This window comes from Barbatula barbatula (assembly GCF_947034865.1).
Source record: "Barbatula barbatula genome assembly, chromosome: 11".
In the NCBI taxonomy this organism is placed as follows: domain Eukaryota; kingdom Metazoa; phylum Chordata; class Actinopteri; order Cypriniformes; family Nemacheilidae; genus Barbatula; species Barbatula barbatula.
This window is the reverse complement of record NC_136774.1, coordinates 17,900,964-17,915,207: the sequence shown is the minus strand read 5'-3', so window position 1 is coordinate 17,915,207 and position 14,244 is coordinate 17,900,964. Positions and strand designations below refer to the sequence as shown.

The window sequence follows — 14,244 nt, the reverse complement described above, 5'->3', positions numbered from 1 at the left end:
GGCAGGGCAGGACTGGGTGCAGGACTTGGCGCCGGCTGGAAGGCCGGCAGGGCAGGACTGGGGGCAGGACTTGGCGCCGGCTGGAAGGCCGGCAGGACTGGGGGCAGGACTTGGCGCCGGCTGGAAGGACGCCTGGGCAGGACTGGGGGCAGGACTTGGCTTGCTGGAAGGCCGCCTGGGCAGGACTGGGGGCAGGACTTGGCGCCGGCTGGAAGGACGCCTGGGCAGGACTTGGGGCAGGACTTGGCGCCGGCTGGAAGGACGCCTGGGCAGGACTGGAGGCAGGACTTGGCGCCGGCTGGAAGGACGCCTGGGCAGGACTGGGGGCAGGACTTGGCGCCGGCTGGAAGGACGCCTGGGCAGGACTGGGGGCAGGACTTGGCGCCGGCTGGAAGGACGCCTGGGCAGGACTGGGGGCAGGACTTGGCGCCGGCTGGAAGGTCGCCTGGGCAGGACTGGGGGCAGGACTTGGCGCCGGCTGGAAGGACGCCTGGGCAGGACTGGGGGCAGGACTTGGCGCCGGCTGGAAGGTCTTCTCCTCCGGCTGGAGCTTCGGGCTGGACAAGTCAAAGGGTGCAGAGGGTGAGGAGAGGCACACGTTCCCGATCTGCAAAACCCGACCCTCAGGGCCCGAGTCCAAGAGGGCCGTGGAGTTGGGATGGGCTGAGACCCTGGGCGAATCCCGATCGCAAATCCAGCTGACCAGATCCGTGAAGCACAGGGGTCTCAGCCTCCTCATCTCCGACTGGGAGAGCGGTTCTGCGAGGCAGCGGTTGAATATGCTCTTCAACTCCTGCTCCGTGAAGCAAAATATAAATTCCCTTCCCCCGGTGTGATGATGATTTACACACACATCATACACAGATTTTAAACACAAAATGACTAAACTCTGCAGCTAAGCTCATCTATAGATTCCTTTGTTATCCTTCCTGCATTTTTCTTTCTCTCCGTCTCGTTCTCGCTGTTTTGCTCGAGGTGTCAGATTTCTACAGATGGTTCATATTAGCGCTCCCCCCCTCTCTGGCTCCCTGACCTCTTCATGTGCTATCCACGGGGCCTGGGGTGAGTGGGTGGGGGAAAGCTCTTTCTAGTTCATATTTTTACGAGACACCTCATCAGGAATTACATTTCTGCCCACTCACTTAATTCATACAAAACGTCACCTCTGAGTTTTTACCTCACCCCGAAAGCCACAGTACTGAGATTATCTAATACCAACCAGCCAAGGGTCTAGTTAGTTTCACAAGAAGTTGGCAAGATGTGACATTTTACACTGTGCACAAACGGCAACTAAACATAGCTTTTTCTAATTCTACTGTCGTTGTTTTCTTTATTTTAGAGAGTCCGACATATTTATAGAAGCAGACAGCCGCCCTACGTCTGCTCTCTAATCTATTCCTGCACCCAGTCCTGCCCTGCCGGCCTTCCAGCCGGCGGCTCAGCCGGCCTTCCAGCCGGTACCCAGTCCGGCAGTTATGCCGGGAACAAGAACAGTTCTCCCGAGGACTTCTCCCATCAAGTCCCCGGGGACTCCACGCTCGCGAGCGCCCCCGGGAACTAGGACTGTTCCCCCTTGTCCCACTCCCTTTGGACTTCCCCCCATGGACTCAGGTGTTCCCCCCATGAACTTTGTTGTTCCCCCTCCCTTGTTTGTTATTTTTATTATTTCATCCCAACCCTTTTGTAATGTATTCGTGTCTTCCCTTGATCTTGTTTAGTATGTTTTGCCTTGTCTTGTCGTGTTCCCAGTCTGCCTTGTCTTGTTAGTCTACCCCTTGATGAACACCTGGAGGTGTTCATTAAAGGGGGGGCTTCTGTCATGAATCTGCCTTCATGTCATGTCTATTCTTGGTCTTGAGGCAGATTCATGACAAAGTCTTGTGTTTTATGTGAGAGAGAGATGTTGGCTATCGGCTTTCTATGCTCTCTCTCTGGTCCGTGTCTTTGTTCCCGCCATCTCGTTTCCTCGTTTACCTTCCCTGAGTGTTTCATTACCCGCACCTGACCCTTGTCAATTATCCTGTGTTTGTTTCCCCTATAAAACATCCTCGTGTTCATTGTCCTGTGCTCGTTCATTGTTTGCTGTACCCTGTAATTTGTACCTCATTCGTGTATTCTGAGTCTAGTTTTTCCAAGTATCTTGTTCTTGTTCTTTGTAGTTTGGTGAGTCAGTCTAGTTTAGTCCTTAGTGTTTATTTTTTCCAGTCTAGTTTATCTGTGTCCTAGTTGTCATTTTTTTCCTGTCTTGTTTTACCCCCTCGTGGGTTTTTGTTTTCTGTTTAATATTATTAAAATCCCTTTGTTAACCCCTTCATCCCCGCGTCTGCCTGCAATTGGGTTCTTCTCCTCACACTTCCCTGACAGGTATATGCTTTCTTAGATTAAATGCAAAATACGGTTTTATTGCCTGTTTTCTTTTATTTCACCCACATTGGCATCTGTGGCAAAAACGTTGTGTTTTTCTTCGTGTGTGGCATAAAGATTTCCGATTGTGAGCAAAGACTGCCACTTCTCACCTGTCACGACAGGAGAATGTGTGTCTTGAATGTGTGTGTTCTGTGTATGACACGCTTTGAGAAACGGGTTGTTTAGAATCTCAAGTAGGTGCATTCACATGGTCATACGGGCGGGACTAAACACACAAGCACAGACATTGTTAAAGGAGCTTTTTTGTCCCTCATCTGTATTACCTGACCGTCCTCTGGGATGCCGGCACCCGCATGGCAGCCTGCTGTGGTATAGTCGTACACACACCCAAACAGGCCTCCTTAGGATATACTGTAGACTACTATTGTTTTCATATACATCTAAATGTACTATTACAATTCTTAAAACTTGACCTACTGGAGCCTTCTTATTAGCTTTGTCAAATTCATACAGTCTTTTTGGGAAGTCTAGACCACAATAACTCAAAAGGTCAGATGGGGGAAGTGTGGGCAGAGAGATGTCATGCTTTTTCAAACTCATTTTGCAATCATGTAATTTTCTTTTCTTGAGCTCTAGTCGTCATGTGCTCAGACTCCGGAGATCTGCAGTGAGAAATGTGTCCCACTGTCTCATGACATGCATCATTTCACACATGCGCACACTCATACTGATAAGATACATTCTGTAGGATTTAGCATTTGGTATTGCCATCATTCTGTCCTTTTATTGCCATCAAATCCTATCTGACTTAATGGTCTTTAGAACCCATTTACCTTTTGTAATGTGAAATATTTTCTAGAGAAGTGGAGTGGATTTGGTTGAAAAGGCTGATGATGTAATACTCTAATACTCTGATGTAATAAAATAATGATTTACTTAAAGGTTTTTACTTAAAGGTTTCAAGAGCAGAAGAGAGTGAAGGTTTCTTTTACGATTGTCAGTGGAATAAAAACAAATGAATTTGCAGTTATTTGTGATGATTAGTAGTTAAAACATTAACACACACTTTAATTTGTATAAGCAAATGTCCATTTGTGGCTATTTCATGAAGCAAAAGTCATGCTCTTTTTCTGTGTGTCTTTCAGGTGCCCTCCTGGTTTCTTAGGCGAGTACTGCCAGCACAGAGACCCGTGTCACGTGGGGTATTGTCTGAATGGAGGAGAGTGCACTGTGAGTTTGCCTGGAGTTCCTGTAAGCCCCAGCTGCGATTGTCCTCTGGGCTTCAAAGGCCTCCACTGCGAGATCCAGGAAAAATCTGCCTGCTACCCTAAAAACCCCTGCAGCAATGCAGGGACGTGCTCGCTCCTTCCCAAAGACAAGTACAAATGCCGCTGTGCCCCTGGATGGACAGGTCAGCTCTCTCTCCCTCACTAGGATGCTCGTGTGATTTCTAATTTAACTGAATTTTATAGGATTAATTCTGAGATGACCTATTATGCTGTCTAGGTGGCAGCTCATCCATTTGCTCTTTTGTAATCAGTTATAAAACGTTTAGCTTTAGCTAATATTGCTTTTTAACTGGCCAGTGGCAGCTTTAAAATGCTAACATGCGGAATCACATGTGTGAAGAGCGCATGAACATGTGAGCACCACACGTGAGCGCCACATGTGCTTCTTTCTCAAAATGTGAAATGTCAATGAAGACAGCCAGTTATGTCTTTGTACATATAATGTAACTGATTGATATAAGGATTACATAGTTTGTGTAAATGTGTAAACAGTTAAACACAAAGTCTAAGCCATATAAACTATTTGTGCTTCACAGTCAAACTTCAGAGAATCATGCAGTGCCAATCATTTATGCCAACATTGTCCATGTCTATATAGTTATTGTAATCCAAGTATTGAACAAATAATAAAAAGTAATGACATGGATGAATATGAATCTTGGCTGGTCAAGTGTAAGTATTGTTTTTTTCCATTGTCCTTCCAGGTCAACATTGTGAACATGAGGACAGTTGTCTGTCCAGCCCTTGTGCCAACAGGGGTGCCTGCCAAGCTCTCCCAAACCAGGAATTCTTCTGTACCTGTCCCCCTGGTTACCATGGCCCCCGTTGCCTTAATGACACTGATGAGTGTGCCTCGTCCCCCTCTCCCTGCAAGAATGAAGGGTTGTGTGTGAACACCCCGGGGTCATATCAGTGTAACTGCCCGCCCGGTTTTACGGGCCGTCATTGCGAGTTAATTTACATACCCTGCTCTCCATCACCCTGCCTCAATGGTGGAACATGCCGGCAGATGACTGACACAACTTACGTATGCCACTGCCTTCCAGGTTAGTTCCATAAGAGTAAACAGGAAACGGCTACAAGCCTAGCATGACAATCTGATAAATTGGAGCAGAAATTAAATTGTTCTTGCTACTTAGATCAGAAGTCAATTTTATATTAAAAATATTCTTCAGCTGAATTTAAATTGAAGTGATATTGATATACAGCTGGGATGGCATGAGGGTGAGAGTAAATGAGAATTAAAATTATGGGTGAATTTGTTTTTATCTCAGACTAAAGCATTTAGCTGTTTTCTAAATACTACGTCCTCATGGTCACTCCCTTATCCGAGACGCTGGTTGTATCTGTATTTGTTTGGGGATGAAACACACAGAGAGACTTTTAAAAATCTTTAAGAGTATAGCTTTTAATGATAGATGTGCTGGCACAACACAGCAACAGGCCAAAACCAGTCTCTGACCTCAGGCAGTGAACCCGAAACGTGAGAAATGTGGTTTAAAGTTGAGCAATTACATTTTAATATTGCCACAGTGAGACAGAGCTCCTTTATGATACTAAAACCAGCTAATGAGTAGAATTAAGAGCAAGTTTGATGTAATTTTCTCCATTCTTTTTCTTTGATCAGGTTTTAATGGAACAAACTGTGAGGTGAACATTGATGATTGTCCAAATCACCGGTGTCAGAATGGAGCTACTTGCATGGATGGAGTAAACACGTACAATTGCCAATGCCCCCCTGAATGGACCGGTATGGAAACGTGGAGGTCTTTTCTTATCTGTGTTGCATTTGAGTGATTTTAGACTTTTCATTCTAAATTCTGTCAATAAAAACCCTCACTTACTTAAATTTGTAAATTGTTGTATTGAGCCATACAGTTAATTTGAATGAAACCAACAAATTGCTTGAAGTAATAAGACCCTCCATTAAAATGGAAATCTGTCTGAGCTGATAGCCTCGTGGGCAGACCCGATCCCACCCTGTTCTCTCTCCCACATCGCTTCCTGTCACCTGCTCTCACTGTTCCTTGCAAACAAAGGCAAAAACTCCAAAAAGAAATAAATAAGTAAGTGTTGAAATCTGGACCTTTGTGATCCCAGGTCAGTTTTGCACCAATGACGTGGATGAATGCAGACTACAGCCCAACTCCTGTCAGAATGGAGGAACATGCAGTAACACACTAAACGGCTACAATTGCGTGTGTGTGAATGGCTGGAGCGGTCTCGACTGCTCTGAGAATATCGATGACTGTGCCGCGTCACCCTGCACCGCTGGATCCACCTGCATTGATCGTGTTGCATCTTTCATCTGCAGCTGCCCTCCTGGCAAAACTGGTGAGTAACAAAATGTGAAGGGGATCTACTTCACCATGCACGGTGTGATGCAATAATAGTTGATAATTAATGATAATTGTATGTCAAAAATAAATAATACTGGTTCATCAGTATGGACAGTTTTATAAAGTAGTATACTCTTTGGAGTATACACACAACGCATATTAAACCAGACATGAACCATTACAATTGTTTTGATAATTAAAGGTTTGCTGTGTCTTATCGATGATGCCTGCACCAGTAACCCTTGCAAGATGGGAGCTCAGTGCGACACAAACCCGGTCAATGGCAAGTTTAACCGTAACTGCCCCTCGGGTTACAAGGGCAGCACGTGTGCAGACGACATTAACGAGTGTTTCATCGGTAAGACCACTGGAAGCCCTTACGACTTTCCTCATCTTGCTCTGTTTTTATTTCTCTCTTATTTTCTTCCTGTCCTGCATACGCAAGATATATTATGTATCGCTTGCATGCATTACTGTTGTGGTTAAATATTCTCATTTACAGTGTTAATTTGTCTAAAACCTACTGCTATAATTTAATCAAATTCTTAAGGAGCATTACATATTTTCCATTGATGAGAGAATAAAAACGTATAGTGCAACTTAAATTGGCGAGAAACTGTTTTGTAAATTAAAACACAAGACATTACATTTTGAAACAATCATATTCAATAAAAAACTAAATAAGAATAATTGTAGCTCAGATCTTCTAGATGGCAATAAAATCAGTTGCAAGTTATCTATGCAAAGATTTATGTACTGTATGTGGGACTATGTATGTGAAGATTTTAAGCATTTTTCTGACGTTGTTTCATTTGCTGTCTATCAGGGCCAAACCCATGTGAGCATGGTGGCTCATGTATGAATACAGATGGCTCGTTCACCTGTTATTGTGCTCCGGGCTACACGGGCCCCCGCTGTGAGACAGACATCAACGAATGTATCTCCTATCCTTGCATGAATGACGCCACCTGCTTGGACCAGATAGGAGATTACACCTGCATCTGTATGCCAGGTAGTCACACACACATATGGGGACATTCCATAGACTTCCATTATCATTTTATATCAGGCTTATGATATTTTCTATCCCCTAGCCCTACCCCAACACCTAAACCTAATAATCACACAAACCTTTCTGAGTCCCCACACAGTGATTAATACCAGTACACACACACTGTAATCAGACGTATGATGACACCGATTTGGCTCAGCGTCCCCTCATTCATTTATTGACTGTATGTGTGTGTTTCCCATTCATAGGTTTTGAGGGAGTTCACTGTGAGATTGACATTAATGAGTGTGCCAGCTCACCTTGTCTTAATAATGGCAAATGTCTGGACCAGGTCAGCCGATTCGTCTGCGAGTGTCCTCAGGGTGAGCATAAAATTGACCCATGCTGAAAGATTAATTCATTACTGCTGCAACATGCAGATGCTGTGAAGTGCTACATAATTCTGTGTGGATACTGTATGTGATGACATCCTCTTCGGTAGTCATTCAGACTACCATCAACCAGAATGTCTAATGTGATGTTAATGTTGATACTGTTAATTCTGATTGTAAATGTGTGTGTGACCACAGGTTTCACTGGGGAAATGTGTCAGATTGACATTGACGAATGTGCCAGCACTCCTTGCCATAATGGGGCCAAGTGTCTCGACCGACCCAACGGCTATGAGTGTGAATGTGCTGAAGGTGGTGTTACTAACTTTTACACTGCTGTTTTAAACTGTCATAAAAATGATTAAGTAATCATTTGTTTAGTGTTACTGTGTAAACTTTACAAATTAACAAATTACTTTAATATTTCATGGAATAAAAAAATTATGTAATTATTTATTAATTTAACGTAATAGTTGTTTGAACCTTACTTGCTTGCAACAAATCGATATTTGTGTGCCATATTTGATTTGATTGCAGTGGACGAATTTTGGGTGAATAATGACTCTTGCACATATGTCTTCAAAATAAATATTAAATGATTAAATGCTTGAGAAGTATGGGCTGTTTTATGGTGGTTTATTTATTCGGGAGTTGAATTGTTGTTCAATTGTGTAAATATAAATCTCCATTTGTGCATTTTGTTTTCGTTTTTGAGTGAACTATCTCTTTAAGTTGTGCTCACAGATATGACCTTCCTGAAGCATGCGACTTATTTTCATATGTCTTATTCGCTGATCTCTGTAGGTTTCACAGGGCCACTGTGTATGGAAAACATTAATGACTGTGAACCTAAGCGCTGTCACCATGGCGACTGTATAGACGGAATTGCAACATTCTTCTGCAAATGTCAGCCGGGTTACATGGGCCCCATCTGCAGTGAGCAAATAAGGGAGTGCCAGAGTGACCCCTGCCAAAATGGAGGGCGCTGCGTCGACCTGGTCAACATGTACCAATGCAACTGCCTGCCAGGCACCTCAGGTCAGTCCAAAATATGGTCCAGGTTGTGTTTTACATCTATGTATCATTTTATTTTCAAGAAGTCCAATTATATTATCAATGAAGTTTGTTTGCAACAACAGTCATAGTTTTGTCTTTTCAACTGTTTGGGATTAAACATGCTGTTTACTGGCTATTGTACATTTAACTGATAAAAAGTATACATGTTAATTTGCACATGATGACTATATAATGGCAATTTTTGAACGACCAATTTTTGCAACTTAGTTTATAAAAATGAGGTTAACATCTGGTATTAAGGGATGGGAGCAGTAATGTCTACACAGCATAGCAAACTGTCAATAAAAAACAAGAAATGTCTGTTTTAAAAGACCTCCAAAAGTCCCGACATACTGCCCGGCCACCTGTATTAGTGAGTTGTTAAAAGGTCAGACCTAGAGTTTGCAATGTGGTTGGTTTTTGAGGTCTGACAGGGTCACTACATCCCCCTGCTGGACACTCAACCTTACTACACACCCAGAAAAAACATTTGAAATAACAGGAAAAAATCTTTTTTGTCACATTCGCTGTTTGATTTGATCTTTGTCTCTATATAGGTGTGAACTGTGAGATCAATCACGATGACTGCTCCAGCAATCCATGCCAGCATGGGATCTGTCAAGATGGAATTAACGAGTACAAGTGTGTATGTGAACTTGGATACACAGGTCTGTTCACACACACACATGCACATAAAAACATTTGTGCAGAGCCTTATTTGAGATTTCTGTGTACATAGGCTTTCTCTATTATTTATTATTGTTTGCTCTTTCTTTTAGGGGAGAGGTGTACAGAGGACATAGACGAATGCAGCTCAAGACCATGTCTGAGTGGAGGGACATGTGTGGACAAGATCAATGGATTTCAGTGTTCGTGTCCGGTAGGGACTCACGGTCCCTTGTGTCACTCTGGCGCAGATTACTGCAGTCCTCAGCCTTGCCTGCACGGAGAGTGTGTCGAGCAGCAGGACGGGTAGGAACAGCCGATATGCTTTTCTGGTATAATTTCTCTCCGTTTACCATTTTCTGTAAAACTCTAAGTATGTTTGTGCATGTAGGTACCACTGCGCATGTAAAGCTGGCTGGGAGGGCAAGAATTGTGAACGAGAAAAGAACGAGTGTTTGTCAAACCCATGCCAGAATGGAGGAACCTGTAATGACCATTTGAACAGCTACATATGCGTGTGCCCCCGTGGATTTGCAGGTATAAAGCGAGACTTACATTGCAAACGTTTCAGACAGTTGGGAGTTAAACTTACTATGTGTGAATGTGAATATTTTGATTGCATCTCTATGCCCTTTTCGCTCAGGTTCCAACTGCGAGATTAATGTTAATGAATGTTTGTCAAGCCCATGTATGAATCAGGGAACCTGCGTGGATGGAATCAACAGCTACACCTGCCACTGCATTCTACCTTTCACAGGTGACACACATCCACATGTAACACAATATCCCCTCTGGGTTCAGTTCAGCGACATGCACCACACCGTATATTATACGGCGTATAATGTGACTCATTCTTTGAATGTTTTCTCACACACTAAGGGAGACACTGTGAGGAGAAGTTGGTTCCCTGTGCATCTCAACCATGTCAGAGAGGCGGTGTGTGTCGACCATCTTCAGATTACACTGCATATACCTGCCAGTGCCTTAGCGGCTGGGAAGGCAAGTGCTTTAAGTCTTTGTGTTTTCTTGCTTTTATTCCTCAAAAATATATTTGGGGCTAAATGTAAAAATGTTGTTTGTGTATTATATAAATGTAGGAGCCCAATGCACAGAGGATGTCAATGAGTGCAGGAGGGGCCCGTGTCAGAACGGGGCTCAGTGTGTGAACACGCTGGGCAGCTATAACTGCGAATGCCAACCTGGGTACAGTGGAGTCAACTGCCAGACCAACATTGATGACTGCAGCTCCAGTAAGTGTCATTTTCACAGTCACATTGATCTACATCCTGGTAAACAATGGCATATCCATATTTTGACAAACCATCATCTTATTTTGTTAGTTTGTAATCTCCGTTTCCCTCTCTTCTCCAGATCCATGCCGTAACGGTGGCACTTGCGTGGATGGAGTGGACCATTTCTTGTGTAAATGCAGAGCTGGCTTCTATGGAGATCGTTGTGAGGAGGAGAATGACGAATGTGTTAGCGCCCCCTGCAGGAATGGAGGTCTCTGTAAAGACTATGTGAATAGCTACACCTGCGAGTGCCCGCCAGGGTTTGATGGCATCAACTGTGAACGCGACATCCCAGATTGCACAGACACGTATGTTTTCTGTATAAATGAAATAAAACCGTGTGTTTCCTTCAAGTTTATAATTTGAAATTTCATTTAAGTGATGTTGTGGCATGGAAATATTCCACCAAGTGTTTGTTCATTCATGTTCCACAGGTCGTGTCTCAACAACGGAACGTGTGTGGATGGAATTAACCGTTTCTTCTGCCGGTGTCGACATGGTTTCACGGGTCAGTTTTGCCAGTTTGAGCTGAACGAGTGCGACTCTCAGCCTTGTAAAAATGGAGGCACCTGCATAGACGGCTTGGGGACTTTCCACTGCACCTGCCCGCTGATGTACAATGGGAAAACCTGTGAGGTACGAACAGTCTGTCCAGTCTTGGAACGTGAACAGGTGCTATTAAACAACTTTAGTTGGTGTGGCACAATTTCTAGATAATTTCGAAACCACTTAGATATTAAAACACACCTCAATACTACACAATCTGCTATTAGTTCCATTACAAGTTCTTTGAAATGAGGAAGCTTGTTTTCATGGAAGAATTTATGTTAAAATTATGATTTCACTGTTTCTTCATAAAAACACAGGAAGTGTGAAAATTCATATTATACAGTTTAATAATGAAGTGTTGTAAGTATAGTTTTCTTCAGTCTGTTGTTCTTTGGTAATTGTTGCCCAACTGATCATTGACTATTTTTGTTCAACAGTCAATGGTGAATGTGTGCAGTCAGATTAAGTGTCAGAACGGAGGCAGATGCATTCAAAAGGAGATGGATTGGAGGTGCAGTTGTAACCCAGGCTGGACTGGCTTGTACTGCGACATACCAGGCGTGTCTTGCCAGGCTGTTGCCATCAGCAATGGTGAGATATCAGAAACTGTTTTAGCACTTTGAGCTCAAGTTTAAACTCTTTATATTAATTTAATATATATTAAAAATAGAAAGTAGGTTTATGTAATTTATGCATGAGTCTTTAATGTATCTCAAACCATATTGATAAATCTAATAATACATGTTCATGGTCCTGCATGTGGTCTAGGTGTTAAAGAGGACATGGTCTGTAAGAATGCCGGACTCTGTGTGAACAAAAACAACACACACCAGTGTAACTGTCAGAGAGGTTACTATGGCAGTTACTGTGAGCTGGAAGTGAATGAGTGTTTGTCCAACCCATGCAGATATGGAGGAACCTGTGTGGATTATCAGGGAGGATACGATTGCCAAGTATGTCCATCAAGACCCATAAAAAACTTTAGCAAAGGTATTTTCAAGAACTGTCTTTTAATATCCAAATCTCTCTCCTTGTCTATCAGTGTAAAGCAGGTTATCAGGGTGTGAACTGTGAATACAATGTTAACGAGTGCCAATCAAATCCTTGTCTCCATGGAGGCACCTGCATTGACCTGGTCAACCGTTTCTCTTGCTCGTGCCCTCCTGGCACCAAAGGTATGAACCAGTGGCTGCCTATTTTAATGGATCTTTAGCACCCTACTGTCATGTAAATATTCACTTGTTCTGCAGGATTGCGGTGTGAAATAGACGTTGATGAGTGTGCCCAGGATTTCAGTACAAGTTGTCTGAACGGCGGCCAGTGTGTGGATGGTTTGGGACGGTACACCTGCTCCTGTCCACCTGGTTTTACCGGGGAGCATTGTGAGGGAGATATAAATGAGTGTCTGTCCAGACCGTGCCACCACCCTGGAACCATCGACTGTGTCCCGCTCGCAAATGACTATCAGTGCCGCTGCCGTCTCGGTTATACCGGTGAGACTCAAAAGCCGATATTTACGTATTTCTTTCAGTAAATTTATTGTTTGAGAATATTCAAAGTAACATGTTTGCATAAATGCACTCATTATCCTCCTGCAGGTCGACACTGTGAGTCAATGGTGGATCTGTGCCAATCCAAGCCGTGCAACCGCAACGGCAGATGTTCAATGAACATGAGTTCGGTGCATGGTTACAGCTGCACCTGCCAATCCGTAAGTGCTGTTTAAGTATGTATACTTGTGTGTATGCGCTTAAATATTTCCTCAACTGCAAGGTGTTTCCTGTCTTTTTTCCCAGTCACTGAATTTACTTTATTTACAGTGAATAAAAAAGCTGCTCACCAATTTTTACTAATCGCTCTCGGAGAGGTGATGAAGAATATTTAATTGTCTTATGTGCTGTGTGGCAGGGTAAGAAACACTACGGACACAAGACAGCCGGTGTAAACAACCCCGGAGGGGAATTTATTGACACACGTGGGGAAAAACTCAATCCACTGGTGACAACCCGAGGTGCTCGTGTTCAACCAATTGCCTGCCAGTCCGTGCTCGTGCAAAGATGATTTCTTTGTGGTTCCGTTACTCGCTGGAGTCTATAGGAAGAGAAGACACAGTATTAGCCGTGAGGAGTACCAGCTCCTCGAGTGATGTGTAAATGTGGTTTATATGCCCGGCAGCTAATCAGCATCAGGTGTGGGCGATCAGCATTAGCTGCCAGGCTGTTTCCCAGGTGATGCTGATCCTGGATCTGTACCCTCCGCCACAGCTGTCTGATCTTTGCTTTGCTTCGGGTATAATTGTTTCCTCTTCTTAAGGCTATTTGTTCTTTTATTCTCATGCTTGCGCTAAAGACAGAGGCTGCATACATCAGGTATGAAGTTAAACACTGATCTTAAAAGATCCTTAAAGCAGGCGATCAACTGAAAATGTACAGTATATTTGTGCTAATTGTATTGACACCAGCCCTACACTCTCAACTCAATGATTCACTTTTCCAGCCACTCTTTTGTATTATATCTCCCCTCTCTAATTCAGTTTCTCTAGGGCTTTTTTTGCATCTGACAGCTGTTTCCTCTCTTGCAGGGTTTCACTGGCTTCAACTGTGGTGATAACCCCTGTGCCAACGTCCGTTGCCTGAACGGTGGACGGTGCATGGAGACGCTGGGGCGGCCACAGTGTCAGTGCAAAAACGGTTTTACCGGCCCACACTGCGAGATCTTCCAAAATCTCTGCTTGTGTCGTAACGGAGGCACCTGCATCCCAGATCCACGTGATTCCAACAAGTTTAGCTGTCGCTGTGCGCATGGATACAGCGGGCCGGATTGTCAGATTTTTTCTAGAACTACACCTACCTGCCAACACGTGGAGTGTGAACAACGGGCAGGAGACAAAGTATGTGACCCACAGTGCAAAACTGCAGAGTGCAAGTGGGATGGAGGTGACTGTACATTGCATTTCGAAAAGCCCTGGAAGAACTGCTCAGCCTCTGTGCCCTGCTGGGATCTTTTCCATAATGAACGCTGTGACCAAGAATGTAACAATGCCGGCTGCCTTTTTGACAGCTTTGAATGTACTTCGGGTCAGAGCACTTGCAAGTATGTGTGTCTGAAGTATGCTGTAAATTGTAAGTAGTACAAGTTATAACTAGTGAAATTAGTTGTATGCTTTTTGGGTTAGATAATAGTTAACTTTTCTCACAACTTTTTGCAGAATTACTATACTTGGAACGTGCACCATTATTAAGATTTATAGTAGCTGTAGCTCTCTGTCTCTCTCTCACATGGTCTTTCTGTCTCTTTACCCTA

General features: G+C 43.7%; 1 protein-coding gene across 3 annotated transcripts in view; it reads left to right on the top strand.

The window, feature by feature from the left end:
• LOC306900716 (uncharacterized protein) overlaps positions 1-14,244 on the top strand; it is a 44,538-nt gene that overhangs the window by 28,782 nt on the left and 1,512 nt on the right. The window contains exons 3-26 of one of the 3 annotated variants that reach the window (XR_013787319.1): positions 3,513-3,778; positions 4,361-4,702; positions 5,284-5,406; positions 5,757-5,990; positions 6,198-6,353; positions 6,822-7,007; positions 7,256-7,369; positions 7,577-7,690; positions 8,183-8,416; positions 8,992-9,102; positions 9,214-9,406; positions 9,492-9,637; positions 9,744-9,857; positions 9,980-10,099; positions 10,198-10,350; positions 10,472-10,700; positions 10,827-11,028; positions 11,379-11,532; positions 11,710-11,894; positions 11,984-12,116; positions 12,192-12,434; positions 12,540-12,652; positions 12,850-13,230; positions 13,523-14,034. Coding sequence is in view for 1 of the 3 variants with exons in the window: in XM_079467947.1 (XP_079324073.1) it covers positions 3,513-3,778; positions 4,361-4,702; positions 5,284-5,406; positions 5,757-5,990; positions 6,198-6,353; positions 6,822-7,007; positions 7,256-7,369; positions 7,577-7,690; positions 8,183-8,416; positions 8,992-9,102; positions 9,214-9,406; positions 9,492-9,637; positions 9,744-9,857; positions 9,980-10,099; positions 10,198-10,350; positions 10,472-10,700; positions 10,827-11,028; positions 11,379-11,532; positions 11,710-11,894; positions 11,984-12,116; positions 12,192-12,434; positions 12,540-12,652; positions 13,523-14,034 (4,377 nt within the window). In the remaining 2 variants the exon portion in view is untranslated. Of the gene's footprint in view, positions 1-3,512; positions 3,779-4,360; positions 4,703-5,283; positions 5,407-5,756; positions 5,991-6,197; positions 6,354-6,821; positions 7,008-7,255; positions 7,370-7,576; positions 7,691-8,182; positions 8,417-8,991; positions 9,103-9,213; positions 9,407-9,491; positions 9,638-9,743; positions 9,858-9,979; positions 10,100-10,197; positions 10,351-10,471; positions 10,701-10,826; positions 11,029-11,378; positions 11,533-11,709; positions 11,895-11,983; positions 12,117-12,191; positions 12,435-12,539; positions 12,653-12,849; positions 13,231-13,522; positions 14,064-14,244 lie in introns of all 3 variants that reach the window. The other 2 variants (XR_013787318.1, XM_079467947.1) reach the window with 2 other exon arrangements.